The sequence below is a fragment of the Andrena cerasifolii genome, chromosome 7, assembly GCF_050908995.1.
Source record: "Andrena cerasifolii isolate SP2316 chromosome 7, iyAndCera1_principal, whole genome shotgun sequence".
Classification (NCBI taxonomy): Eukaryota; Metazoa; Arthropoda; class Insecta; order Hymenoptera; family Andrenidae; genus Andrena; species Andrena cerasifolii.
In genome coordinates this window covers 9,555,431-9,576,218 of record NC_135124.1, presented here as the reverse complement: position 1 = coordinate 9,576,218, position 20,788 = coordinate 9,555,431, and the positions used below count along the sequence as shown (strand labels likewise).

Sequence of the window (20,788 nt, the reverse complement as noted above, 5' to 3'; positions counted from 1 at the left end):
TGATCTCACGGACCCAAAGCTAGGAGCATCTAAGCGAGTCAATATTTTAAGTACACAGACCGTTATCACTGTACGCTCACTTCCCACAATAGTGACTGGAAGATAAGCGTACTAAAGCACGGATCAATGCCAATAACTAATAAATAAACAAGATTAAGGCGCTTCGACTTTCACATTCTTTCTGCCCATACTTAGCTGCGGAAAGGTGCTCTTATTGGCGGGAGGATTCAATCTAGAGGACAGATGAACAAACGCATCGAACAGACTAGCTCTCTCCATGACATTTACTTCGTAGTGCTTGACCTTCTCTCTGGTACACCAGTTCGCAGCCTTATTCGCCGTATTCTCCAAGCTGTGCGCGTCCTCCTCCACTTTGGTTCGATTCCCAACAACAATCACAGTTATCTCCTTCTTATCCTTGTTTCTGTCTATATCCTTCTTCAACGGGAACAGTACGTCCAGAGATTCGGGTTTCGCAGTGTCGTAGACCAAGATGTATCCATCGGCGAAGCCAAAGTAATGTCGTGGAAGCTGCTGATTGTTCGCGTTATTGTGCATGGGCTCCAATCCTGCTGTATCATAAAATCGCACTTTCTCCTTCGTACCGCGATCCGTTTCTATATTCGCCACATAAATATCCTCGATCGTGGGATGAATTTCCTGTCACATTACAAAGCCCACATTGTACAAAAGCAATTTTATTTGCAGCTTCCAAAATCATCGTGAATCAATGAATGTAAAAGTGAGCGTTTCTGTTTGTAAATAAGATGCTTCGACCGACCATAACCTAAATTCTTACTGTTTTGGCAACGAGATTTCCGTATATAAGTTGCTCCAATAACGCTGTCTTTCCCACGCCTTTCATTCCGCAAACAACTACTTTCGTCGTTTTTCCCATGTTCGATCGTTCATGTACGCCGGAATAAATGGGCAATTCGTTGGGCGACTAATTAAAGTCAACACAACACTCAGCCTAGTAACTCTCGAATGTTAAATCGCCAAATGTATTCTGCTAGGGGAAAATCTAGTGTTTCTTTATATACAAAGTGTTTTTCCCCCATCTTATAATCTGTGTTTTCTTAAGTACATTAGGTAATTAAGATATTACGACTAAATGAATACTGACAATTCTTAACAATTTTCGTGTATATAATTTAAATACGTCCTCGACAATGTACGAGTCTGCGAATTTAGCGATAGAACCTTTTCTATAAAGCTCGATGCTTCATAAAGCATAAAAATATATTTGTCTGAACTGTAAAATACGATACTGGAATGATTTAAACAATGCTATTATAGACGGCTATTTATCAAATATATAATAACTCTTCAATAAAAATATCTTCTTTGTGGGATTAAGTTTTCTTACATTGTAAATACTTTTAAATTTATTATATCCTCCCTTACTCACTAACTAATCTGTCCCCTACGAATACAGTAGAGAGCTTAATCCTTCCTTTCTTTTGGTAGAAAAAAGTTTTGCCAAATAAGCTGAATATATCTACAACCTTTTAATTTCTTCAAAAATCCCGATGCAATTCTTTCTTTCTGTCTCACATACGAATTCACGTGACACATCGTCCTTCCCTCAGTTATAAATCTCGCTGAATTTCTCAATATTCAGCAACGCTTTCAATTTCCTACACACCCTCGCACTGTGCCCCGAATGGTGTGACGTTGGTAAATTTTGGAGCGCGACGAGTCCCACGTATAAAGATTTCATGCATCTTCTGCTTGTTAGAGATCGATTATTTAAAAGCAGACATCTTTCCAAGATGTCAAGCTCGACGCCGGAAGTAGACGGACCAAAGTACATCTATATCTCAGACTCTTATCAATACCACGTTACTTCCTTCGCGTGGAATTTATAGTAATCTATGGTTTAGTCGTTCCTCTCGCCTGTTCCTCGGATTTTGTGTCGTCAGCCAAAAGAGTGTTCAAGTCAAAATCTTGAAAGTTCACAGAATGTTGACTCGAGCCTGTAGCGACAAATCAGATCTGTGTACAAAGGTCCGGATATAGAGAAGCGTACAAGTACAACGAACCGAACATACCTGCATGAGCGAGAAACAGGTCTTTCAAGAATCCAAGTTCTTTAGTCAGCATTTTAATCTTCTCCTCCAGTAACTCATTCTCTGTCTTTAACTGATTTACACGTTCTAACGTCTGCTGGGTACGCAGTTTACTTTTAACCCTCGAACGTTTTACAGCCTGCAAAAGCATCGGGAGGTTAGTTAAGAAAGATTTTGATCTGCATATTCGTTAACGATTACTCACCTGATTATTCCTATCCCTACGCCTCCGATAGTCTTCGTCATCTTCCTCTTCGGACACTTGCCGCTTCTTTTTACTCGCAGCTGTCGTGGTGTTCTCTTTATTTTTCGGTGCCATCTGAAAGCTTGGTGACAAAATCGCGTATAAACCATTCACACGAATTAACAACGGTACTCAAAGAACAGCATTTAGTACATAGCAAATGGAATAATTATAATCATACATAATTCACTTATTAGATTTGTAAGCAAGCCATTTATTTATACCTACATAAGATCATGTCTTCGCGTGGTTTACAATGTTTACATAGCAATCGCGGGAATATATGTCAAAGCTACGTATGTACAAACGTATATCGAATAGTGCGTCGTCGCATAAGTCAGGGTCAATGTTTTTCGAACGTGCAATGTAAGTTCCGAAAGTTAGGAAACACCAACGAGCGAGGAAAAATGTATTTCACAGGTATCGATGTGACTCACCTTCCACGTCCCATACAAGTCTTTACATTCCCGATTTAGTATTCCCAAGAAAAGTTTAAGGTTGACACTTTTTCGACTGGTACGCTACCATGTGCGTCAGAGATCACAGTATACTACCTATCACAGTTCCGATACGACGTGCGAATCAGTGCTGCGACGAATGATGCAATCCTATTTTAAAGCAGGCTTGCAGGTAATCTTATAAACCAGCCGAGCCGCTTTCTGTCGGCGCTCCCCCGAACTAAACTAATTTTGATCAACCGCGACTTCTCTTATCGACATGCGTTTTCTTCATTTGTTAAAATCGGCTCTTCAATTGCACTTCGTAATATTCCAAACATTATATACATCGTAATGGTCAAACATTTTCAAAACAATAACGACTCATAAATGGCTTCAAGAGACGTATATAATAATAAGAAGAAGAAGAAGAAAAAGAAGAAGAAGAAGTATATATCGTATAAGTTTACTTGCGAATACGGCCGAAAAAATTAATTTCTCAGAGTAGTATTCAGTTTTCTTTATTAGAATCGTCTCTCTTATTTATTCACTATCTGAACCACTATCAGCACTGCCACTACCAGACCCGCTACCACTACCACTGCCCGATCTCGATCTCGAACGAGAACGCGACTTCGACCTGGATTTTGAACTCGACGGGGATCCACCACGAGATTTAGCCGGTGATCCAGAACGAGATCTCGAAGCTGACTTCGATCGGGATCTCGATTTAGACGAGTTCCTCGACTGTGGGGTACCGGATCTTGATCTCGATTTACTGTGAGATCTAGATGGGGATCCCGACTCGGATCGCGAGCGGGAACCGGATCTGGACTTGGATGGTGAACGAGAGCGGGACTTCGATCTGGACGCAGATTTCGAACGGGACTCCGATCTGGATTTCGATGGTGATCGGGAACGAGACTTCGATCTGGACGCAGATTTCGAGCGAGACTCCGATCTGGATGCGGATTTCGAGCGAGACCGGGACTTTCTGCTGGATGCTTGAGAAGATGCTCTAGACGATGCTCTGGATCCAGCTTCGTTCTCGCCTTCGGATCCTTTTCAAATAGATACAAAAGAATTATGTAAAGCGTACATATAAGTAAATTGATTAGAATTTTATAACATTGTACACTGACCTTTTTCATCTATTTTCTCAACCACTTGCTGAGGTTCCTCCTCTTCTTCTTCCTCTTCCTCTTCATCTTCTTCTCCGGGCGGTTCCAATTGCTTCTCTCTGTATCTTTGCATTTTAAATTCATTGGCATTGAGCGGCCGATGTCTCACAATCAATCTCGTATTGTTCGGTTGTTGTCCAGCTTTTTGGCGACGTTTACTAAGACGCACGCGCGTTTCCAGTTCGTTGTAATACACCTGCGATATGAATGACGAAATATTACACGCGGCTGTATTTTAATGTCGCGTATAACGTTAATCTTACGCACCCCGTCCTGTCTCATTACAAGGAAGTAGTTTTCTTCGTATCCCTTTGAAGCTTTACTTTTAACGTTCCAATTATATTCCCTAGCCATTTTATATTCGTACTCTTCGTCATCCGCGTAATCGATTTCAGCCGTGAAGTCCCTCCTACGTTTTTCTAAGGTTTCGTCCAAGGGTAAGAAGTAGGCGACAAACTGTTCGCCACTTTCGTCCATTACACCCCTAAAACATTACTTGTGTTATAACATTCCGCTCCATAACGATCAGACGAATATCCGAGTCGCTAACTCACCGAATCATGGCCTGTGACATCTCCTCGATCTGAGCTGGCACAGATCGTCCTGTCGGAGCTGGATCCGAATCGAATATGACTTGCGCGCAAGGATATTTCCACAGCTAAACACAACCATGGTTGACGTTATAAAAAAAATTAAAATATTTAAAGCACACAAAAGCTATCATATTTTAATAATGTACCTTGAAATCAGGGAACACCGGCAAAATCTCTACAGGCACCACGTTCGGCTTACTGTAATGCCTTTCGATTGATTTCTTATTGTCCTCAAATGTTTTCTCTATAGCTTTTATTTGACTATCACGATCCATATATAACGTTTCTTCCTAGAAATATGAATATCCAATTGAGAGAGCATATGCTAAAAATATGAAAACGCAGTGGGAAAAGACACCGAAGTATACTCACTTTGAAATTCTTTTTAATGCTATAACCAACTTTCGCCTCAACTTTATCCACAGTTTGCGGTTGAAATCTAGTTTGCTCCGTCGAGATATATTCGGTACGTCTGAGCCATGACACGCTTCTGGCATGGTGTCTAGATCTTTTAGAGTCCTGAGGAGTAAGAACGTCTTCTTCTAGGAGCTTTTCATCCGCGGGATCCAACTGAGCGTTAACGTCTCCGGCATACGTGTCTTTATTTATAAGATCGATCTCAACACCCAAATCGTGTTCCGTCAATACTTCATACTTATAATTACGTTCCAACGAGGTCGGATTATATTGAATGAACCTGCGAATATTCTTGATCGTACGATTACTCGAAAGATTGGATAGATTTACACAGTAGACTTACCGAGTCGATTCAAAGGGATATGTAATAAATTTCGGGTCGAATGGAATATCCGGCAGTGTATTGCAGTATTTAACTCTGCATATTAACTCGGACCTGGAAGAATGATTACAAAGGTTACTCTAATATCAATTATAGGTTACAATCCGGGAGACAGCGTTTACCTTTTCTCCGCGGGCCTAGCTGCACGTTTATCCCTTTCGGCTGTAGTGCCATTAGTCTGAATTGTTGGAGCCATATTGCACTAACGAATAAAACCAAACAATATTTTGTACATCACAACAAAATTTTATATATCCCAAGCAACTTCACAAGTGTAAACTATATGTATACTTTGTATATGAAGGATGAAGGCTACACATAGCGCCATCTGGTTAGAACGTACCATTTGAAAATATAATCCAATTCATTCGAGTTTCTCAAAATACATTTTTAAAATCTGATAAGCGTTACAATACTTATGCTTTTTCAGATAATTATACAATAATATGTACAGAATTCATAGAATCTGTGAAATACTTATGGCTTACATTAGTATTCCATTGCACTTCACAGATTAATGCAAAATGAGAACGAACATTTCCTATATATTTGCTTAACTAAAATATTATTTAACTTTTTCTGATAATGCCTAGACTTGACAAGTCAAATAGAAATAACATATATATTACTTGACAATGTGCATATAAATTTCTAAATTAAAAAAAAAACTTAATTAAAAAAAATTCTGGAATTCGCCCCTTGTCCTCCCATAGATCCTCGTAGTCCAATCAGGATGGAGGTCTAAGGATGGCACTGATACGATATAGGGACATTTATCTTTTACGTTGGTGAAATTGTTTCGCTAAAGGGTTATTTACTAATCAACAGGACATACACAATGTATATACTAGGCTATTCCTCGAAAGCGTCTCTTTACATCTCTCTGCATTTGTTAAGGTTCCGAGAAACGTCTCGAGTTTTCGGCGATATCATTGAGTCGAGAAGATCGTTAAGTACTATGGAAACATTATTGCCTTCGGAAATAGCTCGATTGGTTCTCGGTAAGAGCGGGTCATGACCATAATCCGAAGCGTCTTTTAATGATAACCTGCTGTCTGGCGGGAACCTAATTATTTCCCGATGTTGTTAATGAAATGATAAAACTTACCACCTTTCCTCGTATACTCGCATAATTTTTATCCGGGTTAATTGAATTACCTTTGCGCTAACGTACACGATGTAAAGTGCAATTTTCAAGCGTCCCATAAATATATAAGTACTACGCGAGTTCCAACGCAGATCGTAGTGCATTGTCATAAAGAGTTTCTCTCAAATCTCTATCCGCCCGAAACGATTGATTTCAGGATACCTCGAGAGTCAAAACTGCATCGAAGCTGCTAAAATATTTTTAGACACATCTCCGCATTTGCAAGAATGTCGTATCGTAATTTCAAATGGAAGGCGATTTAGTACCAGAGTCGGTGGAACGACATTGTTGGAGATTATAGAAAAATTTTTCGCTATAAATGCAACGAGTAAGAACCAGTCAGAATTAATAAATATCTCCGTGGAATTACTGTTGACTCGTGTGAAAAATTTCAAACATTTATATAGTTCAGGAGCGTCTTGGCAAAATTGCAGATTGCGAGCAATTAAAACATTGCAGAGATCTACTCGAACAATTAAAGTTTCTAATCGAAGAGACTCGTGGACAGCGTTTTGTCGTCAACATCAATGTTCCCACACAGGTGAGAAAGGAAAACTACGCTATCATAATTACATTGTATTTTGAATTAAATATATACACGTACTTGTAGGCCAATTCTCAAATCTGCAACGGTTCTCCAATCGTGTCCAGCAGTGCTCGTAAAAGACGTCACAGTAACAGTGATCGCGAACGATGTAAGCGTACGAAAATAACATCCAATGCATCTCATCATTCCGAATCACCCTCCACTCGAGGTACAGAGAGACATACAAAACGCTAAGCTATACCTTGATAATATATCAAACACATAATACCTCTATATACGCAAGTGTTACAACTTTTTGTAAGTGATCACATTGGTTACGATTATAGGTTCGGATAGCACAGAAGCTACTCCATTGGAAAGTCTACCTGGCCACACAGAAACGTCCACACGACAATCTAAATATGTGGTCGAGGATAAGGAAAATCCAAAGGACGAATGCAATAGCTTTCAATGGAAGCATCAAGGTCTGTGTGTGTCAATTGAATAAATAAATGGCATCCCTTTTCTTTGACGAGTAGTAAAATTACAAGAGAATCTTTAATTCCAAACTGGTTAGGGGGCGACGACAATCAAGATTTTTTGAATGTGGAAACAGTGAATACTGTCACGAATAGCTTGTTTAAAGAAAACAACATCAAGAGCTCCTACTCCATTGAGAAGCGTACAGCTGCCACAAGTACGGAAGAACTGTCAAGTTGTTCGTGCGCACAAGTTCAGACTACTCTTTTCGGTACACCAGAGTCCGAGTCCGATGGCAACGACGAACCTATAGAAAATTTAAGCGTAAGTATTAATGCGGTTACCTATTCGCGGTTTCACCAACTTCGTTCAACTAATCTTTCATTCTGTTATTGTCGCAAGCTACTGACAAAAGAGCTCCTGAATCGGACAGAATTACAAGAACGTATTGCTGAGAATATTAATAAAGCGATACTCCCAACGGATATATCTTTGAAAGATGAAACATTAAACGAATCTGTGAACGGCGAAGGAGCAAATACTTGCACGATGACCGAGCTGAATAGTGCCATTAAAGCAATAGTAGAGGCCACAGAGTCCGATCCGGTGTTTGAAAAGCTTTTCGACGAAATCGTTGGGCCACACGCGGAAACCGACACAAGCCCCGACGAAGATACCGCCGCCACCACCGCCGAAGCCAAGTTGGAAACCAGATTCGCTCTCGACGAATCGCGGGAGAAGCAATCTATAATTAACGCGAACAACTTTAGTTCCCCAGTAGAACCTATACTACTCGTAGATGTGAAGTCAGTTAACGAGACGAATGAAGCAGACGTGCCGTTAAAGCACAGACTTCGTAGTTCTTCTAGACAACAAAACGTTCGCGTTGAAGACGAACAACGGGATCAAGAGAAAGATTACAGTGCCTTGGAGGATCAGAATGCTGCTGCAGTGTTGAGCATAATAAATGCAAACATCGCTAATAGCTGTAATAACAGATTAATCAACGATCGAACCGTGACAATCGTAGACGCCACGAATAAATCTACGGTTAGGTTGGACACAATTGATGATTTCGAAAAAAGATTGCCAACTATAAATGTTTCACCGATTAAAGACACACAGCTGGGGAAATCGGCAAGCGGTGATGATCGGAAAAAGGTCGACAGCATCTGTGCAACGATTGCAAGTATCGACACGGAATCGAAGATGAGGAAATCGTCGTCGTCGTCGTCGTCGTCGGTGAGGCGACCACGGCCTGCGAAACTTGGACGCGTGCCGAAAAGTAACGCGAAAGACTACGTCACGCCCGAACAAGACATGTTGGCGATGCCGACGTTAATAGTCTGTTCGAGAGAAGAGATGAGCAATATATCGGCTACAAGTACGCCCTATCCGGCAAATCGCACTATGACGTCCACCACGCATTCGCGCTTCGTACCAATCGTTCCCAGGGACCCGACGAGTAGTAAAAATGTCAAAAATGTCGTAGAAACATTGTATTTGAAAACTGTAAATGTTTTTCAGAAACTACCACCGCCATCTCACAACGACTTGACGAACGACTCGGGAAACGTAATACCTTGCGCACCGTTGCAAAACGGGAACAACTGCAAGGTAAACGACGAAGCAAAGAGTGCACCACCTGTTCAGACTCTTAACACCCAGATCGGCAGTTTGATCGGGAGTCCTGTTGCAACCACCACAGCTGGATCAATCGTCGGAGAGTCGATAATAACCCTTTACAGCAATGAAAATGGCGCAAGAACCGTACTGCCGGATAGTTGCAGCATGCCTACGATAAACGTAGAAGATGTCGTTAATCTATCCGGTACTGGGTTGTCTCCCTACGTGAAATTTAATTGCAATAAGGCTAACGAGCGTGTCGATACGGCGGCGGATATCGACTCTACACCTATCGTACAGAATGCGAAAGTGGTCGCGGCATGTAAACCCAACGTTCCGCAGGACCCGTGCCCTTCCACGTCCAAGAGTAACGATCGCGATATCATTAGCAAACGAACTCCGCGATCTTTGTTAAAAAGCAGATCAAAAAATCATAGATTGAGTTTATCGACACCCAGAAGGAGAAACAGTCACGTAAGAGCCCTCGACTTTAACACTCCGATGAAGGTAGTTGTTGCTGGCTCGAGCAGGACGAGCAAGGCGAAGAAGACGACGATCGGTGAAAACGAGAACTTGCATTTTTCACCTAGATCCGCTAAGCATGTTAAATCTGTGCGAAGGACTTGTCTTTTTAAATCTCCTCCATTCTCCAACAGTGCGGCGGCGGCGGCGACGGCGGTATCCGCGTACGGAGTAGACACTCAATTGAAGAAACACCGTCAGCCTTTACAAGTCCCTATAGCAACGAGAAGTCCTTTGCCAAAGCTTATGGGTGACTGGGAGAAATGCAACGGCGTTGGACTTATGCTGGGTGACGCATCTCCGCAACAGATGAACAGTGCTTTTCTGGACAAGCAAGTTCAATCCAACTCGTCCGCGGTTGCGTCAAGTGTTTGGGACGCAGATTTGAGGAAATCTCTACAAGTAACCAGCACGGGCGGCGAGAAGCAGAGAACAAAGGTATCCACCAGTAAAAAGGCGACAGGTCAAATGAGAGGTAAGACTGCTGCGTCGAAGAAAGCCAAGTGTGCTAATTCTCGTGTACCGAGACGGAGAAATAAAAATATGCCGACCAAAGGTGTAGTTGACGCGAAAACTGAACGTCCGGACGAAACACAGAAAGCAACAGAATCGACTGTCGCGGAAAATGCGCGTATGCGTACGTTACCGGTCCATTCTACAAGTCCGTTGGACACGCACGTAAATCACATTCTAACGAATAATTGTAATACGAAGAACGACAGCGTCTCCCAAGCGCGCGACATTGGAAAATTACGAGATATTCCGGAAGAAGAGAACGCTAACAAGGTATCGTTACAAAGGTATCAACACACTGCGATAACAACAACGGCAACGACGACAACGGCGACGACGACGACGACGACGGCAACAACAACCGATAATGTATCGTTGCAGAAAAAAAATGTTAAAAAGTATGCACAGCTAAAAACATTGAAAACTAATTTGAACAAATGTAGTACTGAACAGAAACCGAGTCTGGGAGGCGACATAATCTCCGCGGATACCATGCAGTGTTTAGAGTTTACGCAACAGATATTACAAATGCCTGCTGATACGATCGAGTTGGAAACGCCAAGGAAATTTGAAACTACCTCCGGCGTTCCACCGACGCCGCGATTACTCAGCCCCAGCAGCAGTGATACAGCAACGCCATTTGTGAAGATCAACGAAGATTCTAGCAAAATGCGTAGTTTCATAAACACTCCAGATTTCCCGACAACACCCTGCATAGCATTAACACCTAAACATTCCGGGGAAACGTCCAAGGATATGACTGCGAAGAAGGAAACATTCAACTCTTGTTCTCCATACTACAAGCCTACTACTGATATGGAGCACAACGAGCATGCTGAAAGATTTAAAAAGTCAGAATCAGGTAACACTGTGCAGAAATCACCCACGGGGCTTGAGCAGAGTACGAAGCAATCTGTACCTCACGATATTATCAGTTCCACAAATGTGTATCAAACTTGTGTTTCTGCGAAATTAGAAATAACGCAATTCGAAGTGATTAAAGAAAATCTACCAAAAGAAGAAGCAGTGAAAGAACTCTTAATATCAACCAATCCCCGAGACTCAGTGTGCTGGACAAAGTTGAAAGAGGTCGACTGTATCAAGGATGATGGTGTTGCGGGACATGTGGGTGAAACCAAGTACGATGGTACAGAATTTTGCACGAAAAGCATCAACGACGATGATGTACACTTACGTAACGGTACAGAGTCAAACGACTCTTGCACTTCATCCTCTTGCTCTTCCTCCTCCTCTTCCTCCTCCTCCTCCTCCTGCTCATCATCATCATCATCATCATCCTCCTCATCATCATCCTCCTCATCCTCATCGTCACCGTCACCATCACCGGCACCGTCACCGTCACCGTCCGTTTCCAATCATTCGAGTGCAACGAATGCGTTCGTAAAATCTTTCCCCAATAAGGGGACATGTAAAAAAGTTCCCAATCAGATTTATACCGATACGAGCAACGATTCGGCACATGTTACGGAAACGGTGGTCCCGGAAAGTAATTCGTCAATGATAAAGATCAACACAACGGACGTACTATGTACAAATCATGCGGTCGAAACGATTATTGCTTCGAGAATGTGCGAGTCGTCGCCTTTAAAAGTATTTTCAATATCAAAGAACGAAGAAGAACTAAACTGCGATACCAAAGAAACTCCCGCTAAAGACGAGACCTTGCTGAACGAAGCAAATATTTCAGAGACTCCCAGCAGTTCAAAAATTGGTGTGGAGAATCTACCACGTAAATCTTTTAAAATTTCACCGTTCGTTTCTTCGGGGAACCGAAAACCCTTAAAATCGAATAATTCTACGGCAAAGAAGAAACCGAAAATCGTGAATATACAACGCGTGAGATTAAATTCCTTGATTACTCTCAGAACCAATAGTCGTTTGAAAAGTCCATCTTCAGTTCTACAGAAACATAAAAGGTCTCTGACTACAAATGAGAAGCTAGTCTTGCAATTGGAAGCAAAGCGTCAACGCATGATGGCCAAGTTCAGAGAAATCCCCGGGTCCAATCCGACTCGCGGAAAATCTCTGCAGAGACGTATGATTTTTAAGGGTAAGAATAATAGTACTAGTCCGATGAAAAAGAGTAATCAGTCTAAGCACAATCAGAGGGCTGGCGGGAACAAAATTAAGAGGAAGAAGAAGAGATTGAAGGAGGAGGGGCCTGATAATAATATCAACAACATTAACAACAAGAACGACGACGTGAATTCAGAGAAACGGGTTCGAGAGGACGATAATGATGCAACTATACGCGACGAAGCGTTGACTTTAGAAATTGCGAGGGACACGGATAACCGAGAAAAGAGCGACTTGAAAAAAGTTGGCAATCTGTCCGTGTATGACGTTACAAATGATGATCAGCTTACTAGCACGTATCAAGACTCGAAGGGTTTAGACGCACCCGCAGCGGAAAAGAAAACTGGCAATTCAAACGTCACGAAGGAGAAAAGCGTATCATCAACACTGGAACTGGCGGGAAATTCGCGGGTGAAATGCGCTGCCATTAATACTGCCGAACAACACACTGCTGAGAACGAGGAGTCGAACAGAGGACACAATTTGAATGTAAAACAATTGGAAAATAATGGACCGATTACTGAAATTGACTCGCGAACGAGTAAATCCGATACAATAAGAAAGAAGGAGCATAATCGTAACGAGGGAAACGCGAGCAAGGTAGAATTCTCGAATTATGGTAGTAAAACAAGAAGCGTGTTAAAATTAAAGGTCGATCAAGTAAAACGAGACTTGTTCAGCGACGAAGAAAACAATCACGAGACATTTAATTCGACAAAATTTTCGACCATTCGGGAGGATGATGTATGCAATCCAGCGTCCACTACAATCACAAATTCCACCATCACTAATACCACTAGTATCACCATCACCTCTACCACTACTACTACTGCTGTTGCTACTATTACTACTACTACTACTGCTGTTGCTACTATTACTAGTAGTACTACTGCTGTTGCTACTATTACCAGTAGTACTACTACTACCACCGCAACCAATGCCATTGATCGGCCTGCTGCTGCTATTGTTATTACCAATATTAATACCAGTACCACTACTAAATCGCCTACAGAAAATCTCGATTCGTCAAGTCCCAAGAATTTGTCTTGCGTTCTTCAATGCTTACAACTAGTCCCTACGTGTAAGAATATTTATACAGAAGAACCTGAATACGAGTACGACTACGACCGTAAGGCTGATTTTAACGCAACCTCTGTACCCAACTCGGTAGAGTATCATTTCTTATATGACAACAATGTACCCGTAAAAAAGAGGAGGCGAAAATACAGCAGTCGCGAATTAGAATTTCAAGTTAATATCGTCTTAAACGAAGAGGGTGGTGACGATTGCGTTAGAGTAATGACTGCCACCGATTACGAAGAGATGATTAATATTCCGCCAAAGTCTAGGAAAAGACTGGCAAGTAGAAAATCATCATCATCATCGTCACCGGTCAAGAAGGAAAATGTTTGCGAATCTTCCAAGAGAACGACTGGCGGCACTTGCACCACAGAGACTGTACATACGAAGCCGCTAGCTACGTCTTCTCCTATCAACAAAACGCTTACACACAAGCCGAAAAAAGTGGCTGTTAAAACATGTCTAACAGCCGAAAGAAATAACGAGGTGCAACAAGATAATAAAAGACGGGCGAAAGTGGAGAAATGTCGCGACATCGATGAGGGTAATTATTGTTCGTTTAAGGGGTACATAATGCCACTGTAGAGCCCGGACGAAGACAGCCTGATCTCGTGGATTTCTTACGCAAGTATAGCGGATTTTGTATTCCATTCGCTATACTCGCATAAAATATTCTAAAACTCAGGCAGCCTTCGTCCGGGCTCTACAGTGGCATTATGTACCCCTTAAAGACTTGTGTGATTAAAGTAGGAAAGAATTACCGAGATTTTTTTTCAGACATCTCCCCCTCGAAAATTCGAGAAAGAAAATTATCAGAGGCGAGAGAATCCAAGCAGGTTAATAATTAATTGTATTTTCATGTTATTTTCTTGATGACGAAACGAAAATATAATAATAATAATAATAATAATAATAATAATAATAATGTTTCATTTCAGGTTGAAAGACGGCCATACGCAACCGATCCAAAAGCGTTGCTGAGCAACTTGGATCTGGATAAGTTTCTAACATCTGTCCATGGACCAGCGTGATCTCACTATGCTTAGCTCTCTAACATTGTACAGAACTTGCTAATAATAACTTTGATTCGTTGCGTACTAATAGAAAGGACTCTACAATAAATGGATACCTTAAGTTAATCATGATGTTTATTAAAAATATTGGCGCTTAACGGGCAGAGCTAGAATTGTATACACAAAAGCTACACGTAAGAATATGAAAAGAAAATCAACATGTACCTTGTTTACAAATAATACAGGAGACGCATACTGATTTTGTGTTACAAATTAAACGTTCCAAGCGTTTGCTAATAATCGCGCACAAGAAGACACGTGTTTAACATTTGGATTTTACGAGTTTGTCTACATCTTCCACAGCAGACAGTAATTTCCGCCATTGCGCCATGCTGAGGCAAATTCCTGGAGAAAAGGAAATCGATCACTGCTCCATCCACATTTTATCTGTTTATCTTGAAACCATGCGAGAAAAGCATACAATATTCTCGATACCTTTCTTTCCAGGCTTCAAATTCGCATCCTTGTCGTAATACATTTCTCTAATGTCCACGTACAATTTCCCTTTGAAGTCCCGTACACTAATTTGACGGTTATTTCCAAGATCCCAAACAGTATCTTCGTCCTCTGTAGATTCTTTCTTAGGCTTCTTCGATGCCTTTTCTTCCTTGTCTTCGTTCTCTCTCTTTGGTTTCTTCTTTGGCTTCACCTCCTTCAAAACGAGGGACAACGCGAGTTACGACGACTTTAACGCGTGTCGTACAACATAATAGGTAAATATGTATAGGTATTGTGTCCATTGTGGGCGAAGACTCGAGAGCTATATAAATTATAAAAGTATGCTTCGTAATGTAAATAAAATACCTCCTCGCTGCTGTCATCATCGGTCGACACGTACTCTTTCGTTTTCGGCATTTTCTACAAATGTACACCTAAAACAATGTCTCGCTAGCGAGACATTAATTTTTAAACGGCAAGAAATATTATTTCTAGGAGAAATCGATAACACGCAATCATTAATTCTATTTACGAGTACTTGATATTTTTCAATAAGATCAATTAAATAAATAATCGAATGCGAATTCTTGTGTTCGATATAACCTCTCACGAGTGCGAGAACGTGTGTAAATAGCTATTTGTACACACGCACACGCAATAAGTACCTGCAAGTATTTTGAGAATGAAAAGCGAAGCGGCGATTCGTAAATTGCGTCGCGCACTCGATAAACGGACGAACACTTGGATTGACTCGGATACTGAAATGGCAACGGATCAAATTATAATTCGAAAAGACGATTGAACAGTTACGGCAACTACGAGCATACTTCGACTGTGCTGCTGTGTGTGTGTGTGTGTGCATGTGTGTTTGGTTTAACTGGCAATGAAATCCGGTTCAACGAGTGTCAGCATCGATTTCCGTTTCCGTCTCGAGGCGCAGGATCTCAACACGACAAGTAACGCGTAGTATATGTATGTAGTATATACTTGCCGTCTTTCCCTCGCAAATAAACTAGCAATATGTAGTAAATATAATAATCAATTCCGTATCGATATTCATATTGTTAGATTATTCGAAAAATCGTTTATATAATTTTAGTCACACCGAATAGAAGTCCCTCAAGGTTTTACACGATTCGCGCGAGAATATTTAAAAATGTACTCGTGTATCTTTTGCGGTTACGTCTTGACAATTCATATTGGATGCGTTCCACTTTCCATGGAAATAACGTGCGCAGTGGGCGATTTTGGTGCAAGTGGAACGCACACCTAGAGACCCGGCAGCGTCTCGACGCCAAGTCCATGTTCGACACCCTGTATATATGTCGACTGTCGCTGCCGTGTATCTTTACTCGTAACCCGGCTATTCCAACCTTACTTGAAAGTTATTTCCTTAATATCTCATCACACCTGCAATATTTCCTACATTTAAGGGGGTAGACACGTCACGTGACCTGGCCGATTTGGCAGGTCGGTATTACAGCGGATTTTTTCTGCACTGAAATGGTATTACCCATAGATACGTCGTTGCCTGGTGCACGCGAGAGAGAGCTGTTTGCTATTTCCGTATTGTATTCTGAATAAGGAAATAAGGCATTTTTCTTATGTAAACCGAATAAGACCAAATTCAATAAACTTGGTCCACGTATGACAGAGATATCGTAACATGGGTATTGATGATCTGAGAATACCTCGCCTCGCCACGCCAAGTATTTGACTGAAAGCACCTTTATGTACTTGCAGCTCATTTTGATTTCACATCCTCTTTCTACTTCACAATTATAACCATCTTCTATTTTTTTGTGATTTATTTGATTTCATGTACTTGGCGTATTTTTTTTAAATTTTTTTGAAGTTTTATGGGGATATATGACAACCAACAAGTTGGAGAATTATCGTTATAAAGTTGCAACGATGAAATGTATTCAATCTTTACAATTATGTATCACGTTTTCGACGTACGTACGTTTACAATTACCCTTTCTAACGCACAATAAACTCTTTCGCGCAGTATATACACACTTGACACCTTTATTATTTAATATAGTATCGTATTAAATAGACTTGCCGTGCTGAATGCATCGTATGTATACATATTGTATATCAACAGATTGCAGGTCACGGAAATGAATAAAAACAATTACGCCGAGGGCAACCGTTTTGCGCGCGTATCGTCTCAAACGAATGGCGCAAAGGTTGAATCATCTTGCGCGACTGGGAATGTCGTACGTATTATATAGTAGTAGCAAGGTACATGTACATGTAATATAACGTATATATGTATTATTAATCTGTTTATACATCATATGTGTGTACACTGATGTATGCAAATAGAGTACCAAACTAAATCCTGTGTATAGGTATTCCTAGCTTCGCTTAGAACATGGTTTTTCCATCAACATCTTTTATTTTACAAATACGTAATTTGGGAATTACGATCGAGATCGTTGTTCCCCGTTTGAAACAGTTTCCCTCCTTCGTATTCACGATACAAGTACTCGAGATTCTATTCGTTTAATTAACATCACTCGTAGTTCGAGACGCGCGAGTTAAAGGGCGTCGGCTATCCTCGTCCGATCCGTACGTAATTTCTTCGTCCGACCCATAAATGACGTCTTCGTCGGAATCGTTGATCATTGAAAATGCCGGATTGTCTTTCGTTATAGAAGAATCTAGATGCCAATAGGAAATGGATGAAATCATGGAATCAGTGTGTTATATTCGCCCTCGTCCGTGTTCACGCGACACTTACGTTGACCGTATATTTGTTGGTGTGCAGGCGCGTACACGTAAGCCATCGTGTACAAGTAGAAATTGAGGAGACCGTACAAGGCCATAAACTGGGCCGAAGAACGATAGTAAGTAGTGAGACGAGATGCAAAACTATCTTCAAAAATACCAGCTCCGAACTGCCGTGCTGTCACGCAACCGCAAACCAACGAAACAACCCCAGCAAGTAACGTTAGAAAACGTAAACGAAGATCTGTAAAAATTATATATACACATGTATATATCGTTAGGTAGAAAATGTATGTGTGTATGTACATTGAGTTATTATTAACTACGTTCGCCATACCAAAGTACGGCATGGATCTCAATTCGCTGTACGCTCTCAATATCAAAAGAAGTAGATACGCGATGTAAAATCCTCCTACCGTGAAGAAAAACACTTTGAAACCCTGCAATCATGTAAACCTTGTTCATTCTTCGGAAATTTCACACGTCAATCACATCATCATCATCATAGGTCGCATCAATCGTTAACTTACAAAATAATTTGATGTATCAAGAACGTAATTGTAGGTAGGATCCTCCAGTTCCGTGCAACGTAGCCACGTTGCTAGAATAAGCGCCGAACACCACAGTAAACCCACTACCAAAACTTTCGGTAAATAAAATGTAACAAGGCGTCTTTCGTTCTGTCGAAACGAAATAAATCATGCTCTTACACACTTTGTAGTAAAAGTTATATAATTGTAAACAGTAAAATGAAATTATACCTGTCTTAGACCATGGTAAACGCACAACCAAAACATGAGGACCGCACAGAGAAATGTTGTTTGCAAAATTGCATCCATCATACCAGGTACCCAAGAATTGATCAGAAACGTCATGGGAAATAACGGATCTATGCGGGAAAGAAAATGTAACATTGCGAACGTAAACACCAGTCTCATTAGCCCCCGTCGATTAAAGGCTAATAAATCTTACTATTGTATAAAATTAGTAATGGAAGGAGTATAGACATCCATTTCTGTTCTATCGACCAGTCGTGCAATGGGTACTTTCGAAGGGAATGTCCGAACCAGCACTAAAAATCAACGAAACTGATGTAGTATTTCGTTCCGCATAGTGTAATGTGACGCGCGAGAAAGTAGCAACTATCCATAATTTTACCATAACGCAGAACGCAGTCAACAAGAAGATTAGACGAAACCAAATCTCTAGCTCCGTAAATGCTGGGTTGTAGTTTTTGAACTGCGAACAAACAAGAATAGTTAAACGTAATGAAGGACATACGTATGTATATGTGTGTATGTATAAGGAAAAAAATAGTACGATTCTCGTTTCGTTTGTACTGCTTACTGACGTAGAACGTGAGTTCGCGTATGTTATAACGCTGATGGAAGCCCTCGAGTCCGTGGAAACGAACGGTAATTATGTAGTAACTGAAATCTATGAATCCGAGATGAGCAACTACCAGCTCCTCGCACGTTTGCCTCTCACATTTGAACTGTCTGGTCCTAGGACGACGGTAAACGTATACATATATCAGCGACGTTTGTACATGGGACGTAGTTTTCAATGCAAATATTACGGACAGATGCAGACTATAAACACACACAGACCTGTTGCGTCCAGTTTCTGAGGACAAAACAGCCATAAGCTTACGATCAGTGGTAATACCATCTATGGAGATGCTTATTTGAAAACTCTCGTCATATCTCTCGTCTGTAACAATGGAAAATAACTGCCTTCAGTCGATATCAAGTTGAGTCAAAGTGTAAAAATTCATTCGCTCGCTAGTTCCCCACACACCACCATGATGGTGGTGGTCTTACCATCGTTATTGGACGTCTGTAATTTTGCCATCACCCATAATTGCTGACTGTAAGTGGATAGTAGAGGCGTTTTCATGATAAAAGGCCCAGTAGCCACTTCGCTGCCATTCAAATGAGCTCGTTGCTCGCTCGTAGAAGTGATGGGAGGACCTGCGTGTTAAGAGGGTCGAAGAGGAGAAAGAAAGTCAGGTATCTTTGTATCTTTGCGGTGTCTCGTAATTAACTAAAATTATCATCTCTGTAAATTGGCTCGAACTTACCTGCAAGCCCGATGAATACTGCCAACACAAAACACGCAAAGAAAGCAACAAATACCATAACGAACTCTCTCTTATGCATAGAATATAGTCGCATCTGCACAGATCTGTGAAAGGAGATGTATATACGTATAATAGAGTACACTAATAGAGTACCTACTCCCGTTAAATTGTATTTTCACTCCGAATACCTTTCGCATCGATCATGATGATAAGCGGGTGCAATGTACTTGTTAAACTCACTGAAGAGATCACTGAATTGCGAGAGAACGTTTCGAACTCTAAGATTCCATCCTGTGGAGGGGAGCTGGTACGAGTATCCTAATCCAGGACCATCCATTTTTACGTCAATCCTATCATAATGTCACAGGAGATTCCCATTAATGACATTTTCACAGTCTCGTAACAACCTGACATATGTACATATAATACACGCACACTTTTCGGTTCCTCAGCTGTACGTATGTACGTTCCAGAGAGAATAAAGTGTGTATAAAATGCTCCGTTCGTGTTGTTACTCGGCGAGCTTCCTTCCACCCCTGAACTTTACTGAAATCTCAGAAATATGTACATACATCTTTCTCGGCAGCACGAGAAACAGATTCGATTTATCACGAACGTGAAACTGTATCGGAAGAAATGTATATAGCATGCATGCATGTATGCACACGCACACACACAAAATATATGTATATATAATATGCAATTACCTTCCTATTTAACAGCGAGCAGCAGCGCCTCTCGACGAGTATAGTTTCAGTTTCGGCACACTCGACTTTACTTACAATTATTAGTACTTGGTCGGATGAAAATAACGAAATAACGTAAAAACCTATTATCAAGCATTAATAACTATACAATATATGTACATATTCGGCGATTAACGGTTGGAAAGGGTCGTCGTCGGGTAGCGGTAAGAGAAAAGATTAAATCCACAACGACGACGCACGAAACGAAACGAAAGCGGCAGACAACACGATCACGACGCGTTTGTACTCTACTATTGATTTTTATGACCGCCATCTCAAATGCTACACGGGGAACCACTCGCGTTCCAACGTTGAGACAACGTCTACTCGGGGCTCTTGACGCGATAGCTTTTTGTAATAGGTACATATCGCGCGCGCGCGTTCGCGGCAGG

General features: G+C 41.2%; 6 protein-coding genes across 18 annotated transcripts; 1 reads left to right on the top strand and 5 right to left on the bottom strand.

The window, feature by feature from the left end:
* Kappab-ras (NFKB inhibitor interacting Ras like 1) lies at positions 1-1,090 on the bottom strand. The gene is made up of 2 exons (XM_076816097.1): positions 800-1,090; positions 1-660 (listed from the first exon to the last, which is right to left on the bottom strand). Exons 1-2 carry the CDS (start codon positions 896-898, stop codon positions 154-156), a joined length of 606 nt encoding a protein of 201 aa, XP_076672212.1. The 5' UTR covers positions 899-1,090; the 3' UTR covers positions 1-153.
* Positions 1,091-1,224: 134 nt separating this feature from the next.
* Irbp18 (Inverted repeat binding protein 18 kDa) lies at positions 1,225-3,191 on the bottom strand. 3 transcript variants are annotated; one of them, XM_076816100.1, is made up of 4 exons: positions 2,754-3,191; positions 2,278-2,398; positions 2,055-2,211; positions 1,225-1,998 (listed from the first exon to the last, which is right to left on the bottom strand). In XM_076816100.1, the coding sequence occupies exons 1-4, from the start codon at positions 2,765-2,767 to the stop codon at positions 1,943-1,945; spliced, it is 348 nt and encodes a 115-aa protein (XP_076672215.1). In that variant the 5' UTR covers positions 2,768-3,191; the 3' UTR covers positions 1,225-1,942. The 3 variants fall into 3 exon arrangements, with proteins under 3 accessions (XP_076672215.1, XP_076672213.1, XP_076672214.1); XM_076816098.1 differs by having other exon boundaries at positions 1,225-1,979; positions 2,754-3,184; XM_076816099.1 differs by having other exon boundaries at positions 1,225-1,979; positions 2,278-2,391; positions 2,754-3,182.
* Positions 3,192-3,258: 67 nt separating this feature from the next.
* Positions 3,259-5,621, bottom strand: Atms (RNA polymerase II-associated factor 1-like protein antimeros). 3 transcript variants are annotated; one of them, XM_076816090.1, is made up of 9 exons: positions 5,449-5,621; positions 5,288-5,380; positions 4,900-5,224; positions 4,674-4,817; positions 4,489-4,592; positions 4,202-4,418; positions 3,896-4,130; positions 3,720-3,814; positions 3,259-3,689 (listed from the first exon to the last, which is right to left on the bottom strand). In XM_076816090.1, the coding sequence occupies exons 1-9, from the start codon at positions 5,520-5,522 to the stop codon at positions 3,297-3,299; spliced, it is 1,680 nt and encodes a 559-aa protein (XP_076672205.1). In that variant the 5' UTR covers positions 5,523-5,621; the 3' UTR covers positions 3,259-3,296. The 3 variants fall into 3 exon arrangements, with proteins under 3 accessions (XP_076672205.1, XP_076672206.1, XP_076672204.1); XM_076816091.1 differs by having other exon boundaries at positions 3,259-3,714; positions 3,745-3,814; XM_076816089.1 differs by having other exon boundaries at positions 3,259-3,814; positions 5,449-5,620.
* A 522-nt stretch (positions 5,622-6,143) lies between these two features.
* On the top strand, positions 6,144-14,414 carry LOC143371786 (uncharacterized). Of its 3 annotated transcripts, none has more exons than XM_076817380.1 (9): positions 6,144-6,327; positions 6,631-6,801; positions 6,881-7,014; positions 7,084-7,168; positions 7,347-7,486; positions 7,570-7,803; positions 7,882-13,861; positions 14,095-14,153; positions 14,256-14,414. In XM_076817380.1, the coding sequence occupies exons 1-9, from the start codon at positions 6,165-6,167 to the stop codon at positions 14,346-14,348; spliced, it is 7,059 nt and encodes a 2,352-aa protein (XP_076673495.1). In that variant the 5' UTR covers positions 6,144-6,164; the 3' UTR covers positions 14,349-14,414. The 3 variants fall into 3 exon arrangements, with proteins under 3 accessions (XP_076673495.1, XP_076673494.1, XP_076673493.1); XM_076817379.1 differs by having other exon boundaries at positions 6,145-6,327; positions 7,084-7,228; positions 7,347-7,484; positions 7,577-7,803; XM_076817378.1 differs by having other exon boundaries at positions 6,145-6,327; positions 7,084-7,228.
* Positions 14,415-14,447: 33 nt separating this feature from the next.
* On the bottom strand, positions 14,448-15,683 carry Ssb-c31a (single stranded-binding protein c31A). Of its 3 annotated transcripts, none has more exons than XM_076817381.1 (4): positions 15,494-15,683; positions 15,195-15,278; positions 14,826-15,042; positions 14,448-14,735 (listed from the first exon to the last, which is right to left on the bottom strand). In XM_076817381.1, exons 2-4 carry the CDS (start codon positions 15,243-15,245, stop codon positions 14,653-14,655), a joined length of 351 nt encoding a protein of 116 aa, XP_076673496.1. In that variant the 5' UTR covers positions 15,246-15,278; positions 15,494-15,683; the 3' UTR covers positions 14,448-14,652. The 3 variants fall into 3 exon arrangements, with proteins under 3 accessions (XP_076673496.1, XP_076673497.1, XP_076673498.1); XM_076817382.1 differs by having other exon boundaries at positions 15,195-15,262; XM_076817383.1 differs by lacking the exon at positions 15,494-15,683 and adding an exon at positions 15,361-15,379 and having other exon boundaries at positions 15,195-15,262.
* Positions 15,684-17,215: 1,532 nt separating this feature from the next.
* Positions 17,216-20,723, bottom strand: LOC143371742 (transmembrane protein 181). Of its 5 annotated transcripts, XM_076817309.1 has the most exons (14): positions 20,358-20,723; positions 20,086-20,196; positions 19,839-20,000; positions 19,651-19,754; positions 19,391-19,540; positions 19,178-19,280; positions 18,919-19,072; positions 18,726-18,806; positions 18,540-18,639; positions 18,329-18,456; positions 18,098-18,247; positions 17,905-18,007; positions 17,581-17,811; positions 17,216-17,500 (listed from the first exon to the last, which is right to left on the bottom strand). In XM_076817309.1, exons 3-14 carry the CDS (start codon positions 19,985-19,987, stop codon positions 17,343-17,345), a joined length of 1,611 nt encoding a protein of 536 aa, XP_076673424.1. In that variant the 5' UTR covers positions 19,988-20,000; positions 20,086-20,196; positions 20,358-20,723; the 3' UTR covers positions 17,216-17,342. The 5 variants fall into 5 exon arrangements, with proteins under 5 accessions (XP_076673424.1, XP_076673422.1, XP_076673425.1 ...); XM_076817307.1 differs by having other exon boundaries at positions 19,839-20,196; XM_076817310.1 differs by lacking the exon at positions 20,086-20,196.
* Between the last annotated feature and the right edge of the window lie 65 nt (positions 20,724-20,788).